At 44.4% G+C, this 24,281-nt stretch overlaps 1 protein-coding gene across 2 annotated transcripts in view; it reads left to right on the top strand.

Annotated features, from left to right (window-relative positions):
* Positions 1-24,281, top strand: part of TPH2 (tryptophan hydroxylase 2) — a 364,990-nt gene that overhangs the window by 76,600 nt on the left and 264,109 nt on the right. For both annotated transcript variants that reach the window (XR_011030020.1, XM_068272748.1), the window contains exon 5: positions 4,614-4,717. Coding sequence is in view for 1 of the 2 variants with exons in the window: in XM_068272748.1 (XP_068128849.1) it covers positions 4,614-4,717 (104 nt within the window). In the remaining variant the exon portion in view is untranslated. The remainder of the gene's footprint in view (positions 1-4,613; positions 4,718-24,281) is intronic.

Genomic DNA, 24,281 nt, shown 5'->3' with positions numbered 1-24,281 from the left:
GATCTGCCCCTTGCGGGCAATCTGATCACCCCCCCACACCAATAGATCGCCCGCAGATCCGACATCAGATCACCTCCCAAATCCATTGTTTACATCTATTCTCTCCTCTAAACACCCACTAATTACCCATCAATCACCCCCTATCACCACCTGTCACTGTTACCCATCAGATTAGACCCTAATCTGCCCCTTGCGGGCACCCAATCACCTGCCCACACGCTCAGATTGCCCTCAGACCCCCCCCCCCCCTTATCAATTCGCCCGTGCAATATTTACATCTGTTCTCCCCTGTAATAACCCACTGATTACCTGTCAATCACCCATCAATCACCCCCTGTCACTGCCACCCATCAATCACCCCCTGTCACTGCCACCCATCAATCAGCCCCTGACCTGCCCCTTGCGGGCAATCTGATCACCCACCCACACCAATAGATCGCCCGCAGATCCGACATCAGATCACCTCCCAAATCCATTGTTTACATCTATTCTCTCCTCTAAACACCCACTAATTACCCATCAATCACCCCCTATCACCACCTGTCACTGTTACCCATCAGATTAGACCCTAATCTGCCCCTTGCGGGCACCCAATCACCTGCCCACACGCTCAGATTGCCCTCAGACCCCCCCCCCTTATCAATTCGCCCGTGCAATATTTACATCTGTTCTCCCCTGTAATAACCCACTGATTACCTGTCAATCACCCATCAATCACCCCCTGTCACTGCCACCCATCAATCACCCCCTGTCACTGCCACCCATCAATCAGCCCCTGACCTGCCCCTTGCGGGCAATCTGATCACCCACCCACACCAATAGATCGCCCGCAGATCCGACATCAGATCACCTCCCAAATCCATTGTTTACATCTATTCTCTCCTCTAAACACCCACTAATTACCCATCAATCACCCCCTATCACCACCTGTCACTGTTACCCATCAGATTAGACCCTAATCTGCCCCTTGCGGGCACCCAATCACCCGCCCACACCTCAGAACGCCCTCAGACCCCAGCCCTGATCACCTCGCCAGTGCATTGCTTGCATCTATTTCCCCCCTCTAATCACACCTTGAGACACCCATCAATCACCTCCTGTCACCCCCTAGCACACCTACCCATCAGATCAGGCCCTAATTTGCCCCGTGTGGGCTCCTGATCACTCGGCCAAACCCTCAGATCCCCCTCAGACCCCCTTCCGATCACCTCCCCAGTGCATTGATTGCATCTATTTTCCCCTCTAACCGCCCCCTGAGACACCCATCAATCACCTCCTGTCACCCCCCTAGCACTCCTATCCATCAGATCAGGCCCAATACATCCTGTCATCTAAGAGGCCACCCTGCTTATGACCGATTCCACAAAATTTGCCCCCTCATAGACCACCTGTCATCAAAATTTGCAGATGCTTATACCCCTGAACAGTCATTTTGAGAAATTTGGTTTCCAGACTACTCACAGTTTTGGGCCCGTAAAATGCCAGGGCAGTATAGGAACCCCACAAGTGACCCCATTTTAGAAAGAAGACACCCCAAGGTATTCTGTTAGGTGTATGATGAGTTCATAGAATATTTTATTTTTTGTCAAAAGTTAGCGGAAATTGGATTGTTATTGTTTTTTTCACAAAGTGTCATTTTTCACTAACTTGTGAGAAAAAATAAAATCTTCTATGAACTCACCATACCCCTAACGGAATACCTTGGGGTGTCTTCTTTCTAAAATGGGGTCACTTGTGGGGTTCCTATACTGCCCTGGCATTTTAGGGGCCCTAAACCGTGAGGAGTAGTCTAGAAAACAAATGCCTCAAAATGACCTGTGAATAGGACGTTGGGCCCCTTAGCGCACCTAGGCTGCAAAAAAGTGTCACACATGTGGTATCGCCATACTCAGGAGAAGTAGTATAATGTGTTTTGTGGTGTATTTTTACACATACCCATGCTGGGTGGGAGAAATCTCTCTGTAAATGGACAATTGTGTGTAAAACAAATAAAAAAATGTGTCATTTACAGAGATATTTCTCCCACCCAGCATGGTTATATGTAAAAATACACCACAAAACACATTATACTACTTCTTCTGAGTACGGCGATACCACATGTGTGACACTTTTTTGCAGCCTAACTGTGCTAAGGGGCCCAAAGTCCAATGAGTACCTTTAGGATTTCACAGGTCATTTTGAGACATTTGGGTTCAAGACTACTCCTCACGGTTTAGGGCCCCTAAAATGCCAGGGCAGTATAGGAACCCCACAAGTGACCCCATTTTAGAAAGAAGACACCCCAAGGTATTCTTTTAGGTGTATGATGAGTTCATAGAAGATTTTATTTTTTGTCACAAGTTAGCGGAAATTGATATGTATTGTTTTTTTTTTCACAAAGTGTCATTTTCCGCTAACTTGTGACAAAAAAAAAATCTTCTATGAACTCACCATACTCCTAACAGAATACCTTGGGGTGTCTTCTTTCTAAAATGGGGTCACTTGTGGGGTTCCTATACTGCCCTGGCATTTTAGGGGCCCTAAACCGTGAGGAGTAGTCTAGAATCCAAATGCCTCAAAATGACCTGTGAATAGGACGTTAGGCCCCTTAGCGCACCTAGGTTGCAAAAAAGTGTCACACATGTGGTATCGCCGTACTCAGAAGAAGTAGTATAATGTGTTTTGGGGTGTATTTTTATACATACCCATGCTGGGTGGGAGAAATCTCTCTGTAAATGGACAATTGTGTGTAAAAAAAATCAAATAATTGTCATTTACAGAGATATTTCTCCCACCCAGCATGGGTATGTGTAAAAATACACCCCAAAACACATTATACTACTTCTCCTGAGTACGGCGGTACCACATGTGTGGCACTTTTTTGCACCCTAAGTGCGCTAAGGGGCCCAAAGTCCAATGAGTACCTTTAGGATTTCACAGGTCATTTTGCCACATTTGGTTTCAAGACTACTCCTCACGGTTTAGGGCCCCTAAAATGCCAGGGCAGTATAGGAACCCCACAAATGACTCCATTTTAGAAAGAAGACACCCCAAGGTATTCCGTTAGGAGAATGGCGAGTTCATAGAAGATTTTATTTTTTGTCACAAGTTAGCGGAAAATGACACTTTGTGAAAAAAAACAATTAAAATCAATTTCCGCTAACTTGTGACAAAAAAAAAAAATCTTCTATGAACTCACCATACATCTAACGGAATACCTTGGGGTGTCTTCTTTCTAAAATGGGGTAATTTGTGGGGTTCCTATACTGTCCTGGCATTTTAGGGGCCCTAAACCGTGAGGAGTAGTCTTGAAACGAAATTTCTCAAAATAACCTGTGAAATCCTAAAGGTACTCATTGGACTTTGGGCCCCTTAGCGCAGTTAGGGTGCAAAAAAGTGCCACACATGTGGTATCGCCGTACTCAGGAGAAGTAGTATAATGTGTTTTGGGGTGTATTTTTCCACATACCCATGCTGAGTGGGAGAAATATCTCTATAAATAGACAATTGTGTGTAAAAAAAATAAAAAATTTGTCATTTACAGAGATATTTCTCCCACCCAGCATGGGTATGTGTAAAAATACACCCCAAAACACATTATACTACTTTTCCTGAGTACGGCAATACCACATGTGTGGCACTTTTTTGCGGCCTAACTGCGCTAAGGGGCCCAAAGTCCAATGAGCATCTTTAGGCTTTACAGGGGTGCTTACAATTTAGCACCCCCCAAATGCCAGGACAGTAAACACACCCCACAAATGACCCCATTCTGGAAAGTAGACACTTCAAGGTATTCAGAGAGGAGCATAGTGAGTCCGTGGCAGATTTCATTTTTTTTTGTCGCAAGTTAGAAGAAATGGAAACTTTTTTTTTTTTTTTGTCACAAACTGTCATTTTCCGCTAACTTGTGACAAAAAATAAAATCTTCTATGAACTCACCATGCCTCTCACTGAATACTTTGGGATGTCTTCTTTCCAAAATGGGGTCATTTGGGGGGTATTTGTACTATCCTGGAATTTTAGCCCCTCATGAAACATGACAGGTGCGCAGAAAAGTCAGAGATGCTTGAAAATGGGAAAATTCACTTTTGGCACCATAGTTTGTAAACGCTATAACTTTTACCCAATCCAATAAATATACACTGAATGTTTTTTTTTTTATCAAAGACATGTAGCAGAATAACTTTCGCGCTCAAATGTATAGGAAATTTTACTTTATTTGAAAAATGTCAGCACAGAAAGTTAAAAAAGTCATTTTTTTGACAAAATTCATGTCTTTTTTGATGAATATAATAAAAAGTAAAACTCGCAGCAGCAATCAAATAGCATCAAAAGAAAGCTGTATTAGTGACAAGAAAAGGAGGTAAAATTCATTTAGGTGGTAGGTTGTATGACCGAGCAATAAACCGTGAAAGCTGCAGTGGTCTGAATGGAGAAAAAGGCTCTGGTCCTTAAGGGGCGAAAAGACTGTGGTCCCGAAGTGGTTAAAGATGTGGGGTTTGTGTTAATTTTCAGAAACCTTCCCCTGTTTACTTGGAAGAACTCTAGTACAATTTTGGTCATACTGAGTGTCTATTACAGTTTTTCTTTTTCTAGTTTTTCTTACTTTTTTTTAATTGGTTATTTCTTTCAAGGAGAGCTTGATGGAGTCCCGTGGTTTCCAAGAAAGATTTCAGAGCTTGACAAGTGTTCCCACCGGGTCTTAATGTATGGCTCTGAATTGGATGCTGACCATCCGGTGAGTGTTAAAAGGAAAATCTATTTAAAAATCCTATGAATATTGTCTTTTGTATTTTTATAATGAATGCACATTTGAATCACTTTTATTGTTCTATTGTACATGATCACACAAATGATTATCTTTAAAGCATAACTAAAGCCAGATAAAGGAAACATTTCGCAAAGACACAGTACTGGCAATGTTTATTCTTACCATTTTAAATATATACTTTATTGCATATATTGCCTGCAAAAGTTTGGGCGTGTAACACTAAATGCTGTCCACTGTTCCTGATCCTGGTCCTTTCTCTGTCTCTCCTGGTCTAGAAGAATCCTGATTGATATGTTCACCTAAACATTGTTCCTCAGTGGTATTAGGTGGACCCTGTCAATGACATATTTCATATCCCTGCCCCTCCCTTCTCTTTTGCATTCTGCTTCCCCTGCATTTAATTTTAACTCATTGCAGATGGAGAGAAACGGAGGCAGACACTTCTTGGTTAAAGACACAAAGAGAAGGGACACAAGAATGTTTTTGTTCATGTCTCCTAAAACAGAAAAACAATGACTAAAAGGCAAGAAGTCATTACCTAACCTAGTAATATTTCCTAATGAATTTAAAGGGTACCTTAAAGTGAATCTAAAGGCTATTTTAAAATAAAAAAACAGATACTAATCTAAGGCGAGGGAAGGCTCTTGATCCTAATGAGCCTTCCTGTTCTCCTCCCAGTGTCCTCCTTCCCCCGCAGGTTCCATGGTTTGAATCTCCCGCCGCGGGGGACATCGTCAGTCTTCGGAAGTGCTTGGGCTTCCAAAGACCCGCGGTTCTGTACTGCACACACGCGAGTGCACCAGAGAGGGCGCTTGTGCATGCGCAGTACAGAGCGGCTCGTCTTCGGAAGCATGAGTGAAAACAATATTACCAACACATTGGTATAGTCTTTAGTTCAGAGTAGACAGCAGTGTAAAAGCAAAGGTCATCATGAGACACAATTTTGCACTGGTGCTAGAGCCACCAGCAGGGGCATAGCAATAGGGGGTGCAGAGGTAGCGACCGCATCGGGGCCCTTGGGCCAGAGGGGCCCCAAAGGGCCCTCCCTTAACTACAGTATTAGATCTCTATTGGTCCTGTGCTCATAATAATCACTTCTATAGATACTTTGAATAGTAATAATCATTAATAAACTGTTCCCCATCCCCTTCTTGCACCTCTGACACTGTAGTTGCCATTGGCAGGTTTTGGTGCGCCATATCAATTGTTATGTATAAAGTGCTTGGGGGGCCCCATGTAAAACTTGCATCGGGGCCCACAGCTCCTTAGCTACGCCACTGGATTAGAAGGTCCTCTGATATAAGTATGATTGGTTTGTGTGGCCATAAATTCCACACATGCATCTGATGTTTTCACTGTTATATCTGATACTTGAGTTTCTGCTCCTCTTGTCATGTGTGGCTTCTTGGCAGGGAGAACAACTGCAGCCTTTCTTATAGGATAGTCACATTGGTCCTTCCTCTAGCATTTTAACATTTTGGGATCTCCCTCCCAAAAAGTCCATGATGCAAAGGGGTGGTGGTGAGGTGACCCTTATTCATACGAACTGTAGATTGAGATATGAGTATTTAGTGTATTTTCTGGTTTTTTTAAAGGGAACCTTAACTGAGAGGGATATGGATGTTTCCATTTAAACAATGCCAGTTGCAGTCCTGCTGATCTCTTTTGCTGCAGCAGTGGCTGAATCACACACCTGAAACAATCATGCAGCTAATCCAGTCTGACTTCAGTCAGAGCACCTGATCTGCATGCTTGTTTAGGGGCTGTGGCTAAAAGTATTAGAGACACAGGATCAGCAGGAGAATCAGGCAACTGGTATTTTAAAAGGAAAAATCCATATCCTTCTCAGTTTATTTTAAAAGGAAAAGTCTGTATCCTTCTCAGTTTAAGTTCCCTTTAAGCACAGAAACATGGTATATTTAAAAAATATAGTGGACAGTTATAAACAAATGCATATGTACAAGTAAGAAATAATGACAATAAACCTGAAAACTTAACACAAAAGAAACCAAAAACAGTGCACTTAAAAAAACTAAACAGAATAGGCAAATATCTACTGTGACAGAAATAAGGACATAAAGACAACTGGTCACATAAACACATAGAAACAAGCTGCAACAAACAAAACTGTACTTGCCAAACTCACAACTATATTTGTCTTCTACCTGTACACCACTCCAGATTTCTATCTGTCCCTCTCCTCAAGGATTAAACCCACAAAGACATAAAAATGACCTTGCACTGCCTTATTATAACTGGGCTATTACTGATTGATTAATGGGATTGACCATGGGCGATAACATAGCTTTCAGAGTCACTTCGAATGGCTCAAATTGCCTGGAAGAGACCCATCCTCTATAATAAAACCCCTTTGTCTCTGCGTCCCGTATCCGTGTGTGTGTCCCTGCTTGCTACTGCGCATGTGCCACAGGGACAGCCTTTGGACGGGAGCAGGTCCGGCAGGGGGCCGGGCGGCCGGGCAGGTGCGCGGCGGGCATGTGCGGTGACTGTGCGTTGGTGGCGGCGGTCGAGGGAGAGAGGAGAGGAGAGGGGAGGGGGTTTAAACACAGACCTAGAGCCCATTTTTAAATGGGGATAGGTCTACTAGTTCCTACATAAAAGTGTCATTTCTAGGAAAGACATCACCTGGCAAATTAGGAGTCAATTTTCACAAAATTCTTGCTTTGACAAAAAAGGCTATTTTTGCTGCAAAATTGGTTTGAGGAATATTTGTCCACTTATTATTTATACCAGTCCCCCCAAAACATATATGTCCTAAATTCCTTAAATCCCAATCTGTATGGCCCCCATTTCTCTAAAACTGGCATCTCTGCAAAATTACTTTTATAGAAATGACTGTACTGATAGAAAATATCATTAGTTTCCCATGTCTGCATTAGGAAACAAAGGGTACCTGAGATTTAGAAAATGATCTGAATGCCATTTGTCTCTCCCAGAATCACCATATCACAATCTCACCAAAACTCTGATACTGTATATTGGGAACTTTCATAACTTTCTCCAAATTTTCCAATACTGTTTACAAGGCTCTGTTAACAGGTGAATTATACTGAGGATTTATCAGACACAGGTAATAAAGATAATTATACATAGGTTATCTTCCAAAGGTGATTTTAGAAATCTATTTGTATCACTGCAGGAATACATACAGCATTTTATGCATAAATATTTCAGAATATACTGAAAATTATATATAATAATAATAAAAGATTATTGCATTTCAGCCTGGCAACAAGAAGGTCCTATTTTATGCATTTGGAGATACAAAAGGAACAATCAAACAACTACCATATAATGTTCATTTGTTACAGCCAAAAACATTTTTTGGGCCAAGGCCAGGGCTGACTCTGCCTTAGAGGCAACCTGGGCAATTACCCCAGGTCCCCTGAGGTTTATTTTGACCCACGGGGGCCCCTACAGTGTAGCAGCTCACCTGTTCCGGCTGGGGATGCTATACATAATAACATGCCTTGGGTCATGGAGTAGAGGCACCCCCGTGAGGATAAAGAGCAGGGTGCCCGGAGTTATAGACATATCGAGGAGTGCGTGTCAGCAGGAACAAGTGAGTTGCTACACTGCAGGGGCCCTGGGGTCAAAATAAAGTTGAGGGGAGGCCTGGCAGTGGTGTTGAGTGAATTTGGCAGGCCTTAATTGGGGGAGGGGAAGGCAGTCATGGGGGGAAAGGCATACCAATATCAACAAGAAATAAGCAAGGCAAATTACAGAAGCAACATAAAATTCTGAATTAAATACATGAAGTGAAATTTAAGAGTTGCCATACATAGCCCCGTGCCATATGTAACAGTGTATTCATATGAGGAATATACAGTGCACAACAAATCCAAATGTGAGTATACAAGTTTAACAATCTGTTATCTGCTCTGATTTCACTGTATTTGTATTGCTGGCAGGCAGAATCAATCTGTCAGTCAGCCATTATCCCTCTTCTCATATGCCAAGGCCAGAGCCACTTCCACTAAATCTACCAAGATCTTATCTATTTGACGATCCTTCATTTGTAAAGCACCAACGTTTCACACAGTTGGTTCAATAAATGGGGAAAGGGTGTGGGGGGTGACAACCCTGGAACATAACAAGTATGTATAGGCTGACATACAGGAACAGGATAGGACCCTGCCCACTCAGGCCTACTATCTGATACTAGGCCAATGTGTTATTAGTGCGCTTTCTAATTTGTACTGTATTTGTACTCAGAATTGTGGCAGCCGCTTGAATGCATTGATATAAGGTGGACATTTAGCTCATTTATGCAGACAAAGATAAAATCTGTTCTGCCTGAAGAAAGGAGAAGTTGATGAGTTGCTTTGAAATATCCTGCTTTAAGCACTGTGCACAGCTGGGCTTTTACCTAAAAAAAAAATAAAAAAATAGCAAAAGTGCAGATATTTCACTGAACAATAAAGATTTCCAAACTGCCTCTCCTGCACTGCAATACGTGTGCTTTCAGATGAATTATCCTCTGCCAATTGGACTTGGATGAACAGATTGATGGAAGACTAGTTTAAATATGGCTTCAAATCAGTTTAATTAGTATTGGGCTTGATATGATAAACTTCTCTTGTTAGCTGTCATCTTTATAGATCAGGGTGGATTAATGAAAGAATCAGACAAACAGCCCATCCTGTCAAGGCAGGTGCTATTTAGCAGGGAATTACTTCAGATCTGTTAGACCATTTGGGATTTCCCAGTCAGTTGTTTTAATCAGCAATTACTTTTGAAGAGTTCGGAAAACTGTTTATATTCTGGCCAGACGCATTAATGGCATTCTTAGCTTTATAAAGTAAAACAACAGTATATATGAACTGAGCACGTAATGACGTACAGGCACTATATAATTTATAATAGAAGCCTTAAAAGGAATATACAATGTTAATGTTTTTTTAATTATTGGGTGTAACAATTAAATATTGTTTCAAAAATAATTTAATTTTGTTGTCCTACATTAAATATTACAAATAAACATTTCATGTTTGGAGCACCACATGCTGGTCTGACTGGTAAAAACTTGCCAGCTGGAAAAAAACATTACTTGACTATTATAGTGAACGCCTCTCTAACATATTGATTTTACACGGCAGATTTGATCACTGTGATTGAATCTGCCGAAGATACATGGCCACTCGATTGTAACTTTGATTAATTTCAAGCGGCTAATTAAAGGACCCCCCAGATCTATACTTTTGCCTCCTATTTTTCTAAACACACATTGCTAATCTCTTTTGATAGAAACACTTCCTTTCCCACTCCCTTCCCTGTTTGTGTTCTCCAAGGCTCAGTCTTTGAACCTGTGCTCTTTTTCCTTTACACCTCCCTCTTGGTATACTCATATCCTTCCTTGGCCTATAGAACCATCATTGTGTAGATGAAACCCATATTTACCTTTCCACCCATTATTTATCTCCTTCTGTACCGAACAAAGTCTCATCCTCCTGTCTGTCAGCTGCATCATTGTGTATATTTAATAAATTCCTGAATCTTAAATTGAATCAAACTGAATTTCTCAACTCCCCCTCGCTTCGCAACTTCATAATCTGTCCCTGACATCTCTCTAACTGTAAATAACACGCTGCCTCACCTTCCCCCCTCCACCACACCAAAGGCATCCAAAGGAGGTTACATGTGTATAGGAAACTATACATAAGACAAGTTATATTTTAATCTATACACATACATTAATGGGTGGTTTGTTAGTTTAATGGTTAGCATTCCTCCTGACTTGTATTGCTAGAGTTTTAAGTTGGATCCCTGGCAAGGTCATTACCTGAATTGGCGTACATTTAAAAGTACTGTATGTAAAAATGGGCTTGAGGTGTAGGCAATAGTAGAATATTTGTACATTTACAGATATTCTACTATAGCCTACCTCACCCTATTCTCACTCTAATTTTTCTGTATCTATGCCTAACGCTAACCTACCACCTACCTACGCATAACAATAACCTCCGCCCATCTAAGCCTAACACTAACCCCCCTACCTACCCCAACACTGACAAAGCTGCTCACCACTCTCCCCACCTCTATGAAGTTTGGCTACAAAGATAGACAAACTCCGGTGCTGTCTCCACCATTGTCATCACTGCTACAGAACTCTCCTGCCAGTATTTTATCGGTATCATATCATGCGCCGCTACATAGTAGCTGATTTCCACCGCTGCTATTTTATCACTCGCCAGAGCTTCCCTGACACTATTTCATCAGGCTGTGGTGGCATCCAAATTACTGGCTGTAGCCGGGAATTTCCTAATTTAACATAGGTGCCTGTGGCAGTACTCATTTCTTTGGGCCGTTATCATACCCAAATTACCTGCTTTACCTGCATGTTCTTGCCCGTTTTCCCCATTTTTGCATGGGTTTCCTCTGAGCACTAGCGTTTCTACCCACATCTCAAAATCATACTGACATCCAAAAGTGTGCTAGACTGTGGTCAGAGCATTTAAAGGTAAGTGCCAATGAGGGACAGTTAGTGACACACATTGTTTAATGTCTTCTGCAAAGCCCTTCCGAAAAAGTGTCAGCATGAATACTTGATAATATTACTGCCCAGAGGAACCACAGAGAGAAAAATCTATGATGGAAAACTTGACAGCAAAGTGGAGTACTTATCAACAATGAGCATTTTACAAGCAAGCGAAGGCAAAGTGGGTCAAGCTAAAGCTACTAAAAGAAAAATCACAAAAATATATGGATGGAATTTGCTTTTGCAGTTTCTAGTAAAAATGTGCTCAGAAGTGGAATGACACTTTAAAAGTATAGCCAAGAATATTTCAGGCCTATACAACACTGAGAGCGGTGGTGCTGGTATGCGTGATGTATGCGGCTTCAAATGTGTCAGCAACAAGCTTATCGGAATTTAATTTCAACCTCAAAGTGGCAATTTCCGTCTCAACTGATATATTTTTTTTCTTGCCGCCTGGAACATCTGGAATATAAAGGGGGTTCAAATTAAGATTGATATCTCCCATCTTTTGTCAAATAATGAAGCGCTTCATTTGTATTCGGGATATAACAAGAAATGTATGCAGAAAGATGGCATTTACAGCATCGCAACTTATTGTGAGCGTGTTTTATGGTTGGTTTTAAGTCCCTGTATGTGGATCTTTTACAGCGCTGAAAAATTGCACTGTATATGTGCAATACTCTTAAATAACAAAAACAGACTTTTCTGAAATTTGCAGTGATATTTCATAGTTTATAATGCAGTTAAATCACTTGACATCCTAATCTGAGCAGACATAAAAATGGAAAGGATGCGCTGGAACTGTTTTTACTTAAAGTTCTGCTTACAGGGAGATTTCTAAGCAGTGAAGAAATAAACTTTACATTATTAGAATATAGCTGGTGTTTTACAACATATTGAAAGCAGTTTGTCAGAGAACGCCATGTTGCTGCATTTGATATGGTGTAATTTATGTTAGGCCATCAACCTCCTTCTGAAGTATATCTTACTGACCATTGGATCTTTGCCACGCACATGAATATGAATTATTAAGTTCCCAGATCCTGTTTACTAAATAGTGTATTCAGAAGTGCAGAAGAGCCAAGAAGGGTTCCTAGTTTGATATACAGTATATGATGGTGGCTGTAATAAGGCCGTAAAGGACAACTATAGTGAGAAGCAGTGGCGTAGCAATAGGGGTTGTAGAGGTAGCGACCAAACGGGGCCCTTGGGTCAGAGGGGCCCCGAGGGCCGTCTCTCAACCGCTGTATTAGCTTTTTATTGGTCCTGTGCTGCTAATAATCACTTCCATAGGTGCTTTAAATAATAGTAGCCATTAACAAACTTTTCCCCATTCCCTTCTTGCACCTCTGATACTGTGGTTGCCATTGGCAGGTTTTGTTGCACCGTATCAATTATGTATAGAGTGCTTTGGGGGCCCAATTTAAAACTTTCACTGGGGCCCATAGCTTCTTAGCTACACCACTGGTGAGAAGAATATGGAGACTGCCATATTTATTTCCTGTTTAACCACTTCCCGACCGCCTAACGCACAGCGGCGGCCGGGGAGTGGAGCCCTTAAGGACCAGCTCACCCACAGAGGCGGCGGTCCTTGTAAGGGCATGGGCGGAGCGATCGCGTCATCCATGATGCGATCCTCCGCCGGCGCCTGTCACCGCTCGCCCGCCGCAACATTCCGCCGGCTATACGGAAGCGCCGGCGGGATGTTAACCCCGCGATCGCCGCATACAAAGTGTATAATACTCTTTGTAATGTTTACAAAGTGTATTATACAGGCTGCCTCCTGCCCTGGTGGCCCCAGTGTCCGAGGGACCACCAGGGCAGGCTGCAGCCACCCTATGTCGCACCCAAGCACACTGATTTCTCCCCCCCCTGCCCCAGATCGCCCACAGCACCCCTCAGACCCCCCCCTGCCCACCCCCCAGACCCCTGTTTGCACCCAATCACCCCCCTAATCACCCATCAATCACTCCCTGTCACTATCTGTCAACGCTATTTTTTTTTCCCCCCCCCCCTGCCCACTGCCCCCTCCTGATCACCCCCCACCCCTCAGATTCTCCCCAGACCCCCCCCCCCCTGTGTACTGTATGCATCTATCCCCCCTGATCACCTGTCAATCACCTGTCAATCACCTGTCAATCACCCATCAATCACCCCCTGTCACTGCCACCCGTCAATCAGCCCCTAACCTGCCCCTTGCGGGCAATCTGATCACCCACCCACTACAATAGATCGCCCGCAGATCCGACATCAGATCACCACCCAAACGCAGTGTTTACATCTATTCTCTCCTCTAAACACCCACTAATTACCCATCAATCACCCATCAATCACCCCCTATCACCACCTGTCACTGTTACCCATCAGATCAGACCCTAATCTGCCCCTTGCGGGCACCCAATCACCCGCCTACACGCTCAGATTGCCCTCAGACCCCCCCTTATCAATTCGCCAGTGCAATATTTACATCTGTTCTTCTCTGTAATAACCCACTGATCACCTGTCAATCACCTGTCAATCACCCATCAATCACCCCCTGTCACTGCCACCCATCAATCACCCCCTGTCACTGCCACCCATCAATCAGCCCCTAACCTGCCCCTTGCGGGCAATCTGATCACCCACCCACACCAATAGATCGCCCGCAGATCCGACATCAGATCACCACCCAAACGCAGTGTTTACATCTATTCTCTCCTCTAAACATCCACTAATTACCCATCAATCACCCCCTATCACCACCTGTCACTGTTACCCATCAGATCAGACCCTAATCTGCCCCTTGCGGGCACCCAATCACCCGCCTACACGCTCAGATTGCCCTCAGACCCCCCCCTATCAATTCGCCAGGGCATTATTTACATCTGTCCTTCCCTGTAATAACCCACGGATCACCTGTCAATCACCTGTCAATCACCCATCAATCACCCCTGTCACTGCCACCCATCAATCACCCCCTGTCACTGCCACCCATCAATCAGCCCCTAACCTGCCCCTTGCGGGCAATCTGATCACCCACCCACACCAATAGATCGCCCGCAGATCCGACATCAGATCACCACCCAAGCGCAGTGTTTACATCTATTGTCTCCTCTAAACACCCACTAATTACCCACTAATTACCCATCAATCACCCCCTATCACCACCTGTCACTGTTACCCATCAGATCAGACCCTAATCTGCCCCTTGCGGACACCCAATCACCCGCCTACACGCTCAGATTGCCCTTAGACCCCCCTTTATCAATTCGCCAGTGCATTAGTTACATCTGTTCTTCCCTGTAATAACCCACTGATCACCTGTCAATCACCCATCAATCACCCCCTGTCACTGCCACCCATCAATCACCCCCTGACATTGCCACCCATCAATCACCCCCTGTCACTGCCACTCATCAATCAGCCCCTAACCTGCCCCTTGCGGGCAATCTGATCACCCACCCACACCAATAGTTCGCCCGCAGATCCGACGTCAGATCACCTCCCAAGTAAAGTGTTTATATCTGTTCTCTACCCTAAACACCCACTAATTACCCATCAATCACCCCCTGTCACTGGTACCTATCAGATTAGACCCCTATCTGCCCCTAGGGCACTCAATCACCCGCCCACACCCTCAGAATGCCCTCAGGCCCCAGCCCTGATCACCTCGCCAGTGCATTGCTTGCATCTATTCCCCCCTCTAATCACACCTTGAGACACCCATCAATCACCTCCTGTCACCCCCTAGCACACCTACCCATCAGATCAGGCCCTAATTTGCCCCGTGTGGGCTCCTGATCACTCGGCCAAACCCTCAGATCCCCATCAGACCCCCTTCCGATCACCTCCCCAGTGCATTGATTGCATCTATTTTCCCCTCTAACCACCCCCTGAGACACCCATCAATCACCTCCTGTCACCCCCCTAGCACTCCTATCCATCAGATCAGGCCCAATACAACCTGTCATCTAAAAGGCCACCCTGCATATGACCGTTTCCACAAAATTTGCCCCCTCATAGACCACCTGTCATCAAAATTTGCAGATGCTTATACCCCTGAACAGTCATTTTGAGACATTTGGTTTCCAGACTACTCACGGTTTTGGGCCCGTAAAATGCCAGGGCGGTATAGGAACCCCAGAAACTGACCCCATTTTAGAAAAAAGACACCCCAATGTATTCTGTTAGGTGTATGACGAGTTCATAGAAGATTTTATTTTTTGTCAAAAGTTAGCGGAAATTGATTTTTGTTTTTTTTTCACAAAGTGTCATTTTTCACTAACTTGTGACAAAAAATAAAATCTTCTATGAACTCGCCATACACCTAATGGAATACCTTGGGGTGTCTTCTTTCTAAAATGGGGTCACTTGTGGGGTTCCTATACTGCCCTGGCATTTTAGGGGCCCTAAACCGTGAGGAGTAGTCTAGAAAACAAATGCCTCAAAATGACCTGTGATTAGGACGTTGGGCCCCTTAGCGCACCTAGGCTGCAAAAAAGTGTCACACATGTGGTATCGCCGTACTCAGGAGAAGTAGTATAATGTGTTTTGGGGTGTATTTTTACACATACCCATGCTGGGTGGGAGAAATCTCTCTGTAAATGGACATTTGTGTGTAAAAAAAATCAAACAATTGCCATTTACAGAAGTATTTCTCCCACCCAGCATGGGTATGTGTAAAAATACACCCCAAAACACATTATACTACTTCTCCCGAGTACGGCGATACTGCATGATTGGCACTTTTTTGCAGCCTAACTGCGCTAAGGGGCCCAAAGTCCAATGAGTACCTTTAGGATTTCACAGGTCATTTTTGTTTCAAGACTACTCCTCACGGTTTAGGGCCCCTAAAATGCCAGGGCAGTAAGGGAACCCCACAAATGACCCCATTCTAGAAAGAAGACACCCAAACGTATTCTGTTAGGAGTATGGTTAGTTCATAGAAGATTTTATATTTTGACACAAGTTAGCGGAAAATGACACTTTGTGAAAAAAAACAATTAAAATCAATTTCCGCTAACTTGTGACAAAAAAATAAAAACTTCTATGAACTCACCATACTCCTAACGGAATACCTTGGGGTGTCTTCTTTCTAAAATGGGGTCATTAGTGGGGTTCCTATACTGCCCTGGCATTTTAGGGGCCCTAAACCGTGAGGAGTAGTCTTGAAACAAAAATGACCTGTGAAATCCTAAGACTGCTTACACACCAAGACGTTACAGGCGCACGTTAGTGCGCCTATAACGCTCCCCCAACGCACAGCAATGTAACACAAGTGGGCTGTTCACACAGCCCACGTTGCGTTACATGTAACACTGCACGTTCTGTGCAAAGTGCAGCATGCTACGGCGTTGGAGTGGCTATAGCCGCGTTAGACTGTTTGCACATGCGCAGTGGGGGGCGGAGAGGAGGCGGGGAGAGCCAGCTACAGTAGCCGCGCACATGGCTACTAAATATTCACTGCACTGGCGGGCGCTGATTAGCCGGCGGGACCACGTGATGCGGAGTGTCTCGCTCCGCATCACATGGTCCCGCTGGCCAATCAGCGCCACTCTGGGAGATATTATATGACTCGAGCCGCCTAACGCGGCTCACTCTACCGTCGGCCTTTGCAGCACCATACGTTGTGTTAGGTGCACGTTATGCGACCTTAACGTGGCACCTAATGCAACGTCTTGGTGTGCAAGAAGCCTAAAGGTACTCATTGGACTTTGGGCCCCTTAGCGCAGTTAGGCTGCAAAAAAGTCCAATGAGCACCTTTAGGCTTTACATGGGTGCTTACAAATTAGCACCCCCCAAAATCCGAGGACAGTAAACACACCCCACAAATGACCCCATTTTGGAAAGTAGACACTTCAAGGTATTCAGAGAGGGGCATGGTGAGTCCGTGGAAGATTTCATTTTTTTTTTGTCGCAAGTTAGAAGAAATGGAAACTTTTTTTTTTTTTGCCACAAAGTGTCATTTTCCGCTTACTTGTGACAAAAATTAATATCTTCTAAGAACTCACTATGCCTCTCAGTAAATACTTTGGGATGTCTTCTTTCCAAAATGGGGTCATTTGCGGGGTATTTATATTGTCCTGGAATTCTAGCCCCTCATGAAACATGTCAGGTGGTCAGAAAAGTCATAGATGCTTGAAAATGGGAAAATTCACTTTTTGCACCATAGTTTGTAAACGCTATAACTTTTACCCAAACAAATAAATATACACTGAATGGGTTTTTTTTAATCAAAAACATGTTTGTCCACATGTATACAGAAATTTTACTTTATTTGAAAAATGTCAGCACAGAAAGTTAAAAAAATCATTTTTTTGCCAAAATTCATGTCTTTTTTGATGAATATAATAAAAAGTAAAAATCGCAGGAGCAATCAAATAGCACCAAAAGAAAGCTTTATTAGTGACAAGAAAAGGAGCCAAAATTCATTTAGGTGGTAGGTTGTATGACCGAGCAATAAACCGTCAAAGCTGCAGTGGTCTGAATGGAAAAAAAGTGGCCGGTCCTTAAGGGGTGTAAAGCCCGCGGTCCTCAAGTGGTTAACTATACCAGTTGCCTGAATATCCTGTTGATCTTTTTGGCTACAGTAGTGTCTGAACTACACCAGAAACAAGAAGCAACTAATCTCGTCAAATCTGACATAATATCAAACACCTGATCTGCTGCATGCTCGTTTAGGGTCTGGGGCTAAAAGTATTAAGGTGCGTACACACGCCTGATTTCTTCAAACTATGGGTCGCCAGAACCGCCCACAGGGCGGCCATTCTGACGACAGTTTGCCCGTGTGTGCAGTCTGTCGGCAGGCTGATAAGGCTAATTTTGACCGATCCACTCGTCTGTTCAGTCAAAACCAACCTTATTAGCCTGCCGACAGACTACGGGTCGTCAGAACGGCCGCCCCGCGGGCAGGTCTGACGACCTGTAGTTTGAAGAAATCAGGCGTGTGTACGCACCTTTAGAGGCAAAAGATCAGCAGGACAGCCAGCTATCTAGTATTGCTTAAAAGGAAATAAATATGGCAGCCTCCATATCCCTCATTTCAGTTCAACTTTAACCTTCCTGGCGATAACGTTCAGGGTAAGCCGCGCAGGAGGTTTTCTCAGGATCTGCTGGGCCGATTTGCTTAATTTTATTTGCTGCACGCAGCTAGCACTTTGCTAGCTGCTTCAGCACACCGATCGCCGCCTCCCCGCGCTCGATCGCCGCTATCCGTCATGCCGCTCACCCCCCCCAGACCCCTTGTGCTGCTTGGCCAATCAGTGCCAGGCAGCGCTGAGGGGTGGATCGGGACTCCCAATGACGTCACGACGTCGGTGACGTCATCCCGCCCCGTCGCCATGGCGACGGGGAAGCCCTCCAGGAAATCCTGTTCTTTGAACGGGATTTCCTGATCGAAGTGGGCGGGGGGATGCCGCTGAGCAGCGGCTATCATGTAGCGAGCCCTGGGCTCGCTTCATAATTTAAAAAAAACAAAACAAAAAAAAAAAATGCTGCGCTGCCTCCTGGCGGAATTCATTAGCCCGCTTGGAGGGTTAACCAGCCGGGCGGTATGGACGAGCTCAGCTCGTCCATTACCGCCGGAGGCTGCCGCTCAGGCCCTGCTCGGCCGATTTTAGTGAAATAAAAAGCAGCACACGCAGCCGGTACTTTGCCAGCCGCGTGTGCTGCCTAATCGCCGCCACTCTGCGGCGATCTGCCACGAGCAGCGGCGAAAGAGGGTCCCCCCAGCCGCCTGAGCCCAGCGTAGCCGGAACAAAAAGTTCCGGCCAGCGCTAAGGGCTGGATCGGAGGCGGCTGACGTCAGGACGTCGGCTGACGTCCATGACGTCACTCCGCTCGTCGCTATGGCGACGAGGTAAGCAAAACAAGGAAGGCCGCTCATTGCGGCCTTCCTTGTTTATTCTGGGCGCCGGAGGCGATCGGAAGAACGCCTCCGGAGCGCCCTCTAGTGGGCTTTCATGCAGCCAACTTTCAGTTGGCTGCATGAAATAGTTTTTTTTTTATTTAAAAAAAACCCTCCCGCAGCCGCCCTGGCGATCTTAATAGAACGCCAGGGTGGTTAAAGGACATCTTAAGTGAGAGGAATTTGGAGGCTGACATATTTGTTTCCTTTTAAGAAATACCAGTTGCCTGGCATCCTGCTGAATTTTAATGCATCAGTAGTGTCTGAATCACACACCTGAAACAAGTATGCGGCAAATTTAGTTAAAGGTTAGTCAAACATCTGATCTACATGCTTGTGCAGGGTCTATGGCTAAAAGTATTAGAGGCAGAGGGTCGGCAGGACAGCAAGGGAATTTGCATTGTTTAAAGGAAATAAATAGTGCAGTAGCAAGGAGCCGCTCATGCAAAAGCCACTCTGGCTCAGCCCTGTTCACACTCGGAACAGCAAATTGTGATCGCAGTTGCCCAGCAAATTGAGATCATGATTTTGCATTACTATTTGCAATGATTTTCTGGTGATTGCGTCTCCTCTTACCTTAACTGTTGCTCCCTGTGGCCTCTGCAGAGCCTTTGGCAGAGTAGCGTCTCATCTGTGCCGGTGGGCAAGTGAGTTGTTGCACTGCCAAACACTCTGCAGGCGCCCCAGGGAGGACAGTTACGTTAGGAGGTAATTGGGATGGAGGGTCAGCAGCCAGATCAGGGGCCCAGGAGGGAAATTTGCCTGCCACAGAGGGCCCCTAATGGAGCTTTTTGGTGGTCTGTTGTGGGGCCCCCTGCTCATAGGAGAGCTTACCCTGAGGAGAGGCTGCTGACATGCAGTATTATTCTGGGAGCTACTAGGGTGGGGTGCTATGGGTTTCAGAGATTGAATATTATATATATTCGGGCAAGTTGATCATGAGGACACATACATTGGACACACTTTATGCTAGATTCACGTAATTTGGGCACCATGCCATCTGTGCACCAATGTTTTTGAGAACTGTTATTATATGATTATTGATTTACCAATTTACCAACCTGATAAATAAAAATGTATGCATAAAACAATAAGATTAGAATTGCTGTAGTATATTTTCTGAGAGAACCCGAAGTGAGAAGTATATGTAGGCTGCCGTATTTATTTACTTTTAAACAATAATAGTGGCCTGGCAGTCCTGCTGATCTTTGTCTGCAGTAGTGTCTGAATCGCACCAGAAACAACATGCAGCTAATTTTTTTTTTAGATTTGACAATAATGTCAGAAACACCTGATCTGGTGCATGCTTGTGCAGGGTCTACGGCTAAAAGCATTAGAGGCAGAGGATCAACAGGAAAGCCAGGCAACTGGTATTGCTTAAAAGGAAATACATATGGCAGGCTCCATATACCTTTCACTTCAGGCTCCCTTAAAGATACCCTTAAAGAGTAACTGTTAGGCAAAAAAAGCAGATTTAAATCTCTATTCTCCTGTGTTAAATAGTTTGGAAGGTAGCCAAAAAGGCAATACTGACGTTAAAAATCTATCTTACTTTTTGTCGGCTGAATAGCAATCGTCTTTTTTTCCCCACGCTCCTAAGGAGTACGCAGAGCCGCAAAAGAGAAGTTGCAGAGCATGCTGGGAGTTTTTTTTAAACTCTTCTGCCCTCCCTGTTCCTCCCCTTCATTTCCCTATCTCTCCCTAATTCTTTACTGCAGCCTGATTGACTGCTTCCTCTCTGATTGGATGCTGTCCCCTGTCAGCTCTCACCCCCCACCCCCAGCAGGAGCCTGTGCAATATTCTTCTCCCCCGAAACAGGTGCGGATGCCTTCTCACCCCAAAAAGCTAACACCGAGAGAGAGAGCGGGAGCAGAGTACATCTCCACACTTCCAGTGCCACCACTGCAGTCACCGTGCATCTCTCTCTCTACTGCTGGCGTCTGTCACATACGAGTTACATGATAGGAATCACGAGCAGTAGAGCGAGAGATGCATGGCGACAGAGGAAACTGCAGTGGTGGCGCAGGAACTTTGGAGATGTACTCTGCTCCGCTCTCTCTCTCTCTCGGTGTTAGCTTTTTGGGGTGAGAAGGCATCCATCCGCACCTGTTTCTGCAGGGGAGGGGGAGGGGGGTCGGGCAGACATACGCACCTGTTTCTGGTTTGGGGGGATGGAGGCATGAAGACATCCACAGCTTGGTGGGAGTGTCTGAGGGCTGGGAGTTGGGAGGGCTAATGCATACTAAATCAGGAGGAAGAGTGGAAGCAGGGTAAGGGAGGACATTACATCACGATTGGCTTCAGACCCAGACAGTCAAAGATGGAACCTGTCAGGAACATAAATCTCTGTATATACTATATAAAAATTGACTGAAATCAGAACATGGACTGTGTAATGCATATGTTACGTACAGGTAAGTACAGCCAGTATTTATCTACTGATATATGTGTTTTTTTTTCCTCTGATACCCTATACTTAACAGCTCCTCTTTAAAGGGTTATGATTAAGAATTAGGTGAATGGTCAGGGTTAGTGCTAAGCATTTGGAAGTTTTGGAATTAAAATAAGGTGCATGGTTAAATTTAGACAACTGGATGGTGTGAGATAGTGCTTATTAAAGGATTATGCTGGTTTTAATCTATATACACACACTAGATTTTTTTTTTGCAGACAAACTATTTGGAAATCTTGTACACGTCTTTCAATCCTAGTGATGGCGTGGTTATTGATTGGTCCACCCAGTTACAGCTTACTTTTGATTCTTTAATATGATGGAAGTCCCCAGTCACAAATAGGGTTGTTAGGAACCTCTAGTGTGAGAATTCGCTTAGCTGCCTGCGCAGGCAGGCAGCCTTTTGACCATTGTTTAGGTTTGCATGCTGCAGGACTCTGGAAAGGAGACCTCCTGTCAGTTTTGCAGCTTGTGCTTGCTGAGGAATTTGCATACGTTGTCATGCAAATTGCCTGGCCCTATTCATTGGAGGCGTGTACTATAAGTACTATGTGTTTCCCACAATGCTTGGCTGGTCATAAGGAGTCTTCCTGTGAAACACTCTGGAGAGTGTCAACCTTGCTCATTGTTTGTATATCAGCTTAGAGCAATCCCTGGAAACTGCACTGGGCAGGTTTCCTTAGTGCAGTTAGGATTGCTTATCTGTTTTGTTTGTCTGTTGCTATTGTCCTGTCCCAGCGGTGGTCAACAGGAAATCGTTCTGTGTGTCTGGGTGCTAACCGGAACAGCGGTTGTTACTGGTAGCCCCTTCTGTTCTGTCTTCCTGGATCGCGCTAGCCACTTTCACTAGTGCTGTGGATCCTTCTGTTCGGCTACTCTGTAGCTGGATCGCACTAGCAGCCTGCGCTAGTGCTGTGGATCCTTCTGTTCTGCTACTCTGTACCTGGATCGCGCTAGCCACTTTCACTAGTGCTGTGGATCCTTCTGTTCTGCTACTCTGTACCTGGATTGCGCTAGCCACTTTCACTAGTGCTGTGGATCCTTCTGTTCTGCTACTCTGTACCTGGATCGTACTAGCAGCCTGCGCTAGTGCTGTGGATCCTTCTGTTCTGCTACTCTGTACCTGGATCGCACTAGCATCCTGCGCTAGTGCTGTGGATCCTTCTGTTCTGTCTCCCTGGATCGCACTGGCCTCTTTTCGCTAGTGCTGTGGATCCTATCTCCCGCCTGTTCCTGTTTTCGTGTGTCTGTGTTGTCTGCTACGAACGCTTGCTGGAGGCTCGGTGAGGTAACCGTTAAGCAAGCGCTCGCGTCCTCTGTTTCATGTTTGTCTGTCAGTGGTTAGTTAGGTGTGCTTGTCTCTATTGTGCTTATCACGTGGAGACCGCGCATGAACGCGTGCACTGTTGCGAATGAGTGCGGTGTTCGCGTTCAGTTAGCGTTTGTTGTTTTCTTTATCTTCTCGTTGTATGATTTGCTGTGCCTTTGCTATCCTCGTATTCTGTTCTGATCTGCCTTGTGTCACTTCTGGCAATCGCCTTTCTTGCGGTTGCATTTCTGTTTCGTATCTGCTGTTGTGTGTGGCGACTGGATTGGCGCACACTCATACAACCTGTCCCTTTGCTCGTTCTCATTCGCAATCACTTCTCTTGCGATTGCGTTCTGCGCTTCGTACAATTCCTGTCTGGCATTTGTGGAGGTACAGAGGATTGGTTCCTCTGCACTCCCCAGCGCCATCTGCCGACAGAAATTTCCCTCTACGGGTGCGTAGCACCTTTTGCTGGGTTCCTGCAATTATACGCTAGTGGAGGATTTCCGCCATATCAGCGCACGCGTTGTGCGCTGATCACGGAGAAAGTTCCACAACCGTTACATCTAGCTTCTTTTTACATGTTCTGGGTTACAATTTGCATTTCACTGGAAATTAAAACAAGGAGCAATCTAAAACTTTGCTAGATTGGATATTTAGATTTTATATTTAAAGGACTACTCTCAAGAAAAATTTGAAAATTAAAAATATGTATAAACATAAGAAGTCAATTTCTCCCAGAGACTGACTATAAATCACTTTTCTCCTCTGTTGCTGTTACTTACAGTAGGTAGTAATAATCTGACAGATCTGACAAGTTTTTGACTAATCCATCTGTTCATGTGGAATTGTCGGTATTTATCTGAAATTACCTATACAAAGATGCCTGTCAGCCTCTCTATTTTCTGGCAGTTAGACTGAACAACAGCCATTTAGTATGGTAAGTGCTTTTGAAAATAAGGTAATCCCTGAGGATCCCCCATGAGGAGATTGACTAGTCCAAAACTTGTAGATTTGGCATAGTTTTACTACCTACAGCAACATAGAAAAAACACAATTTTAGTACTTTTTATGTCGACAAATGTACCGTATACTTTTTACATGTACATACACAGGTATTTAAAATGCTATATTTTTGGGGTTAGTGATCCTTTAATTTGTTTTTTTAATTTTTGTTTCTGGTGCTTACTAGATAGCCAATAAAGAAGTCAATTTAAAGCAGGAAAGTTAACTGGTGTACCTCAACTATGTCTGAATGACAAAGATGGAATTTATGCTGTTTTTCTTGTATGTTTTCAAAGGGTTGATTTTAATATTTTAACTTGAGTAAAGTTTTATATGTTCAAACTTTGCAAATTATATCTTTTTTTTCTTTGGTCAGTGTG

The sequence above is a fragment of the Hyperolius riggenbachi genome, chromosome 3 (genome assembly GCF_040937935.1).
Source record: "Hyperolius riggenbachi isolate aHypRig1 chromosome 3, aHypRig1.pri, whole genome shotgun sequence".
NCBI classification, from domain to species: Eukaryota; Metazoa; Chordata; class Amphibia; order Anura; family Hyperoliidae; genus Hyperolius; species Hyperolius riggenbachi.
This window is presented reverse-complemented; position numbering and strand designations above follow the sequence as displayed.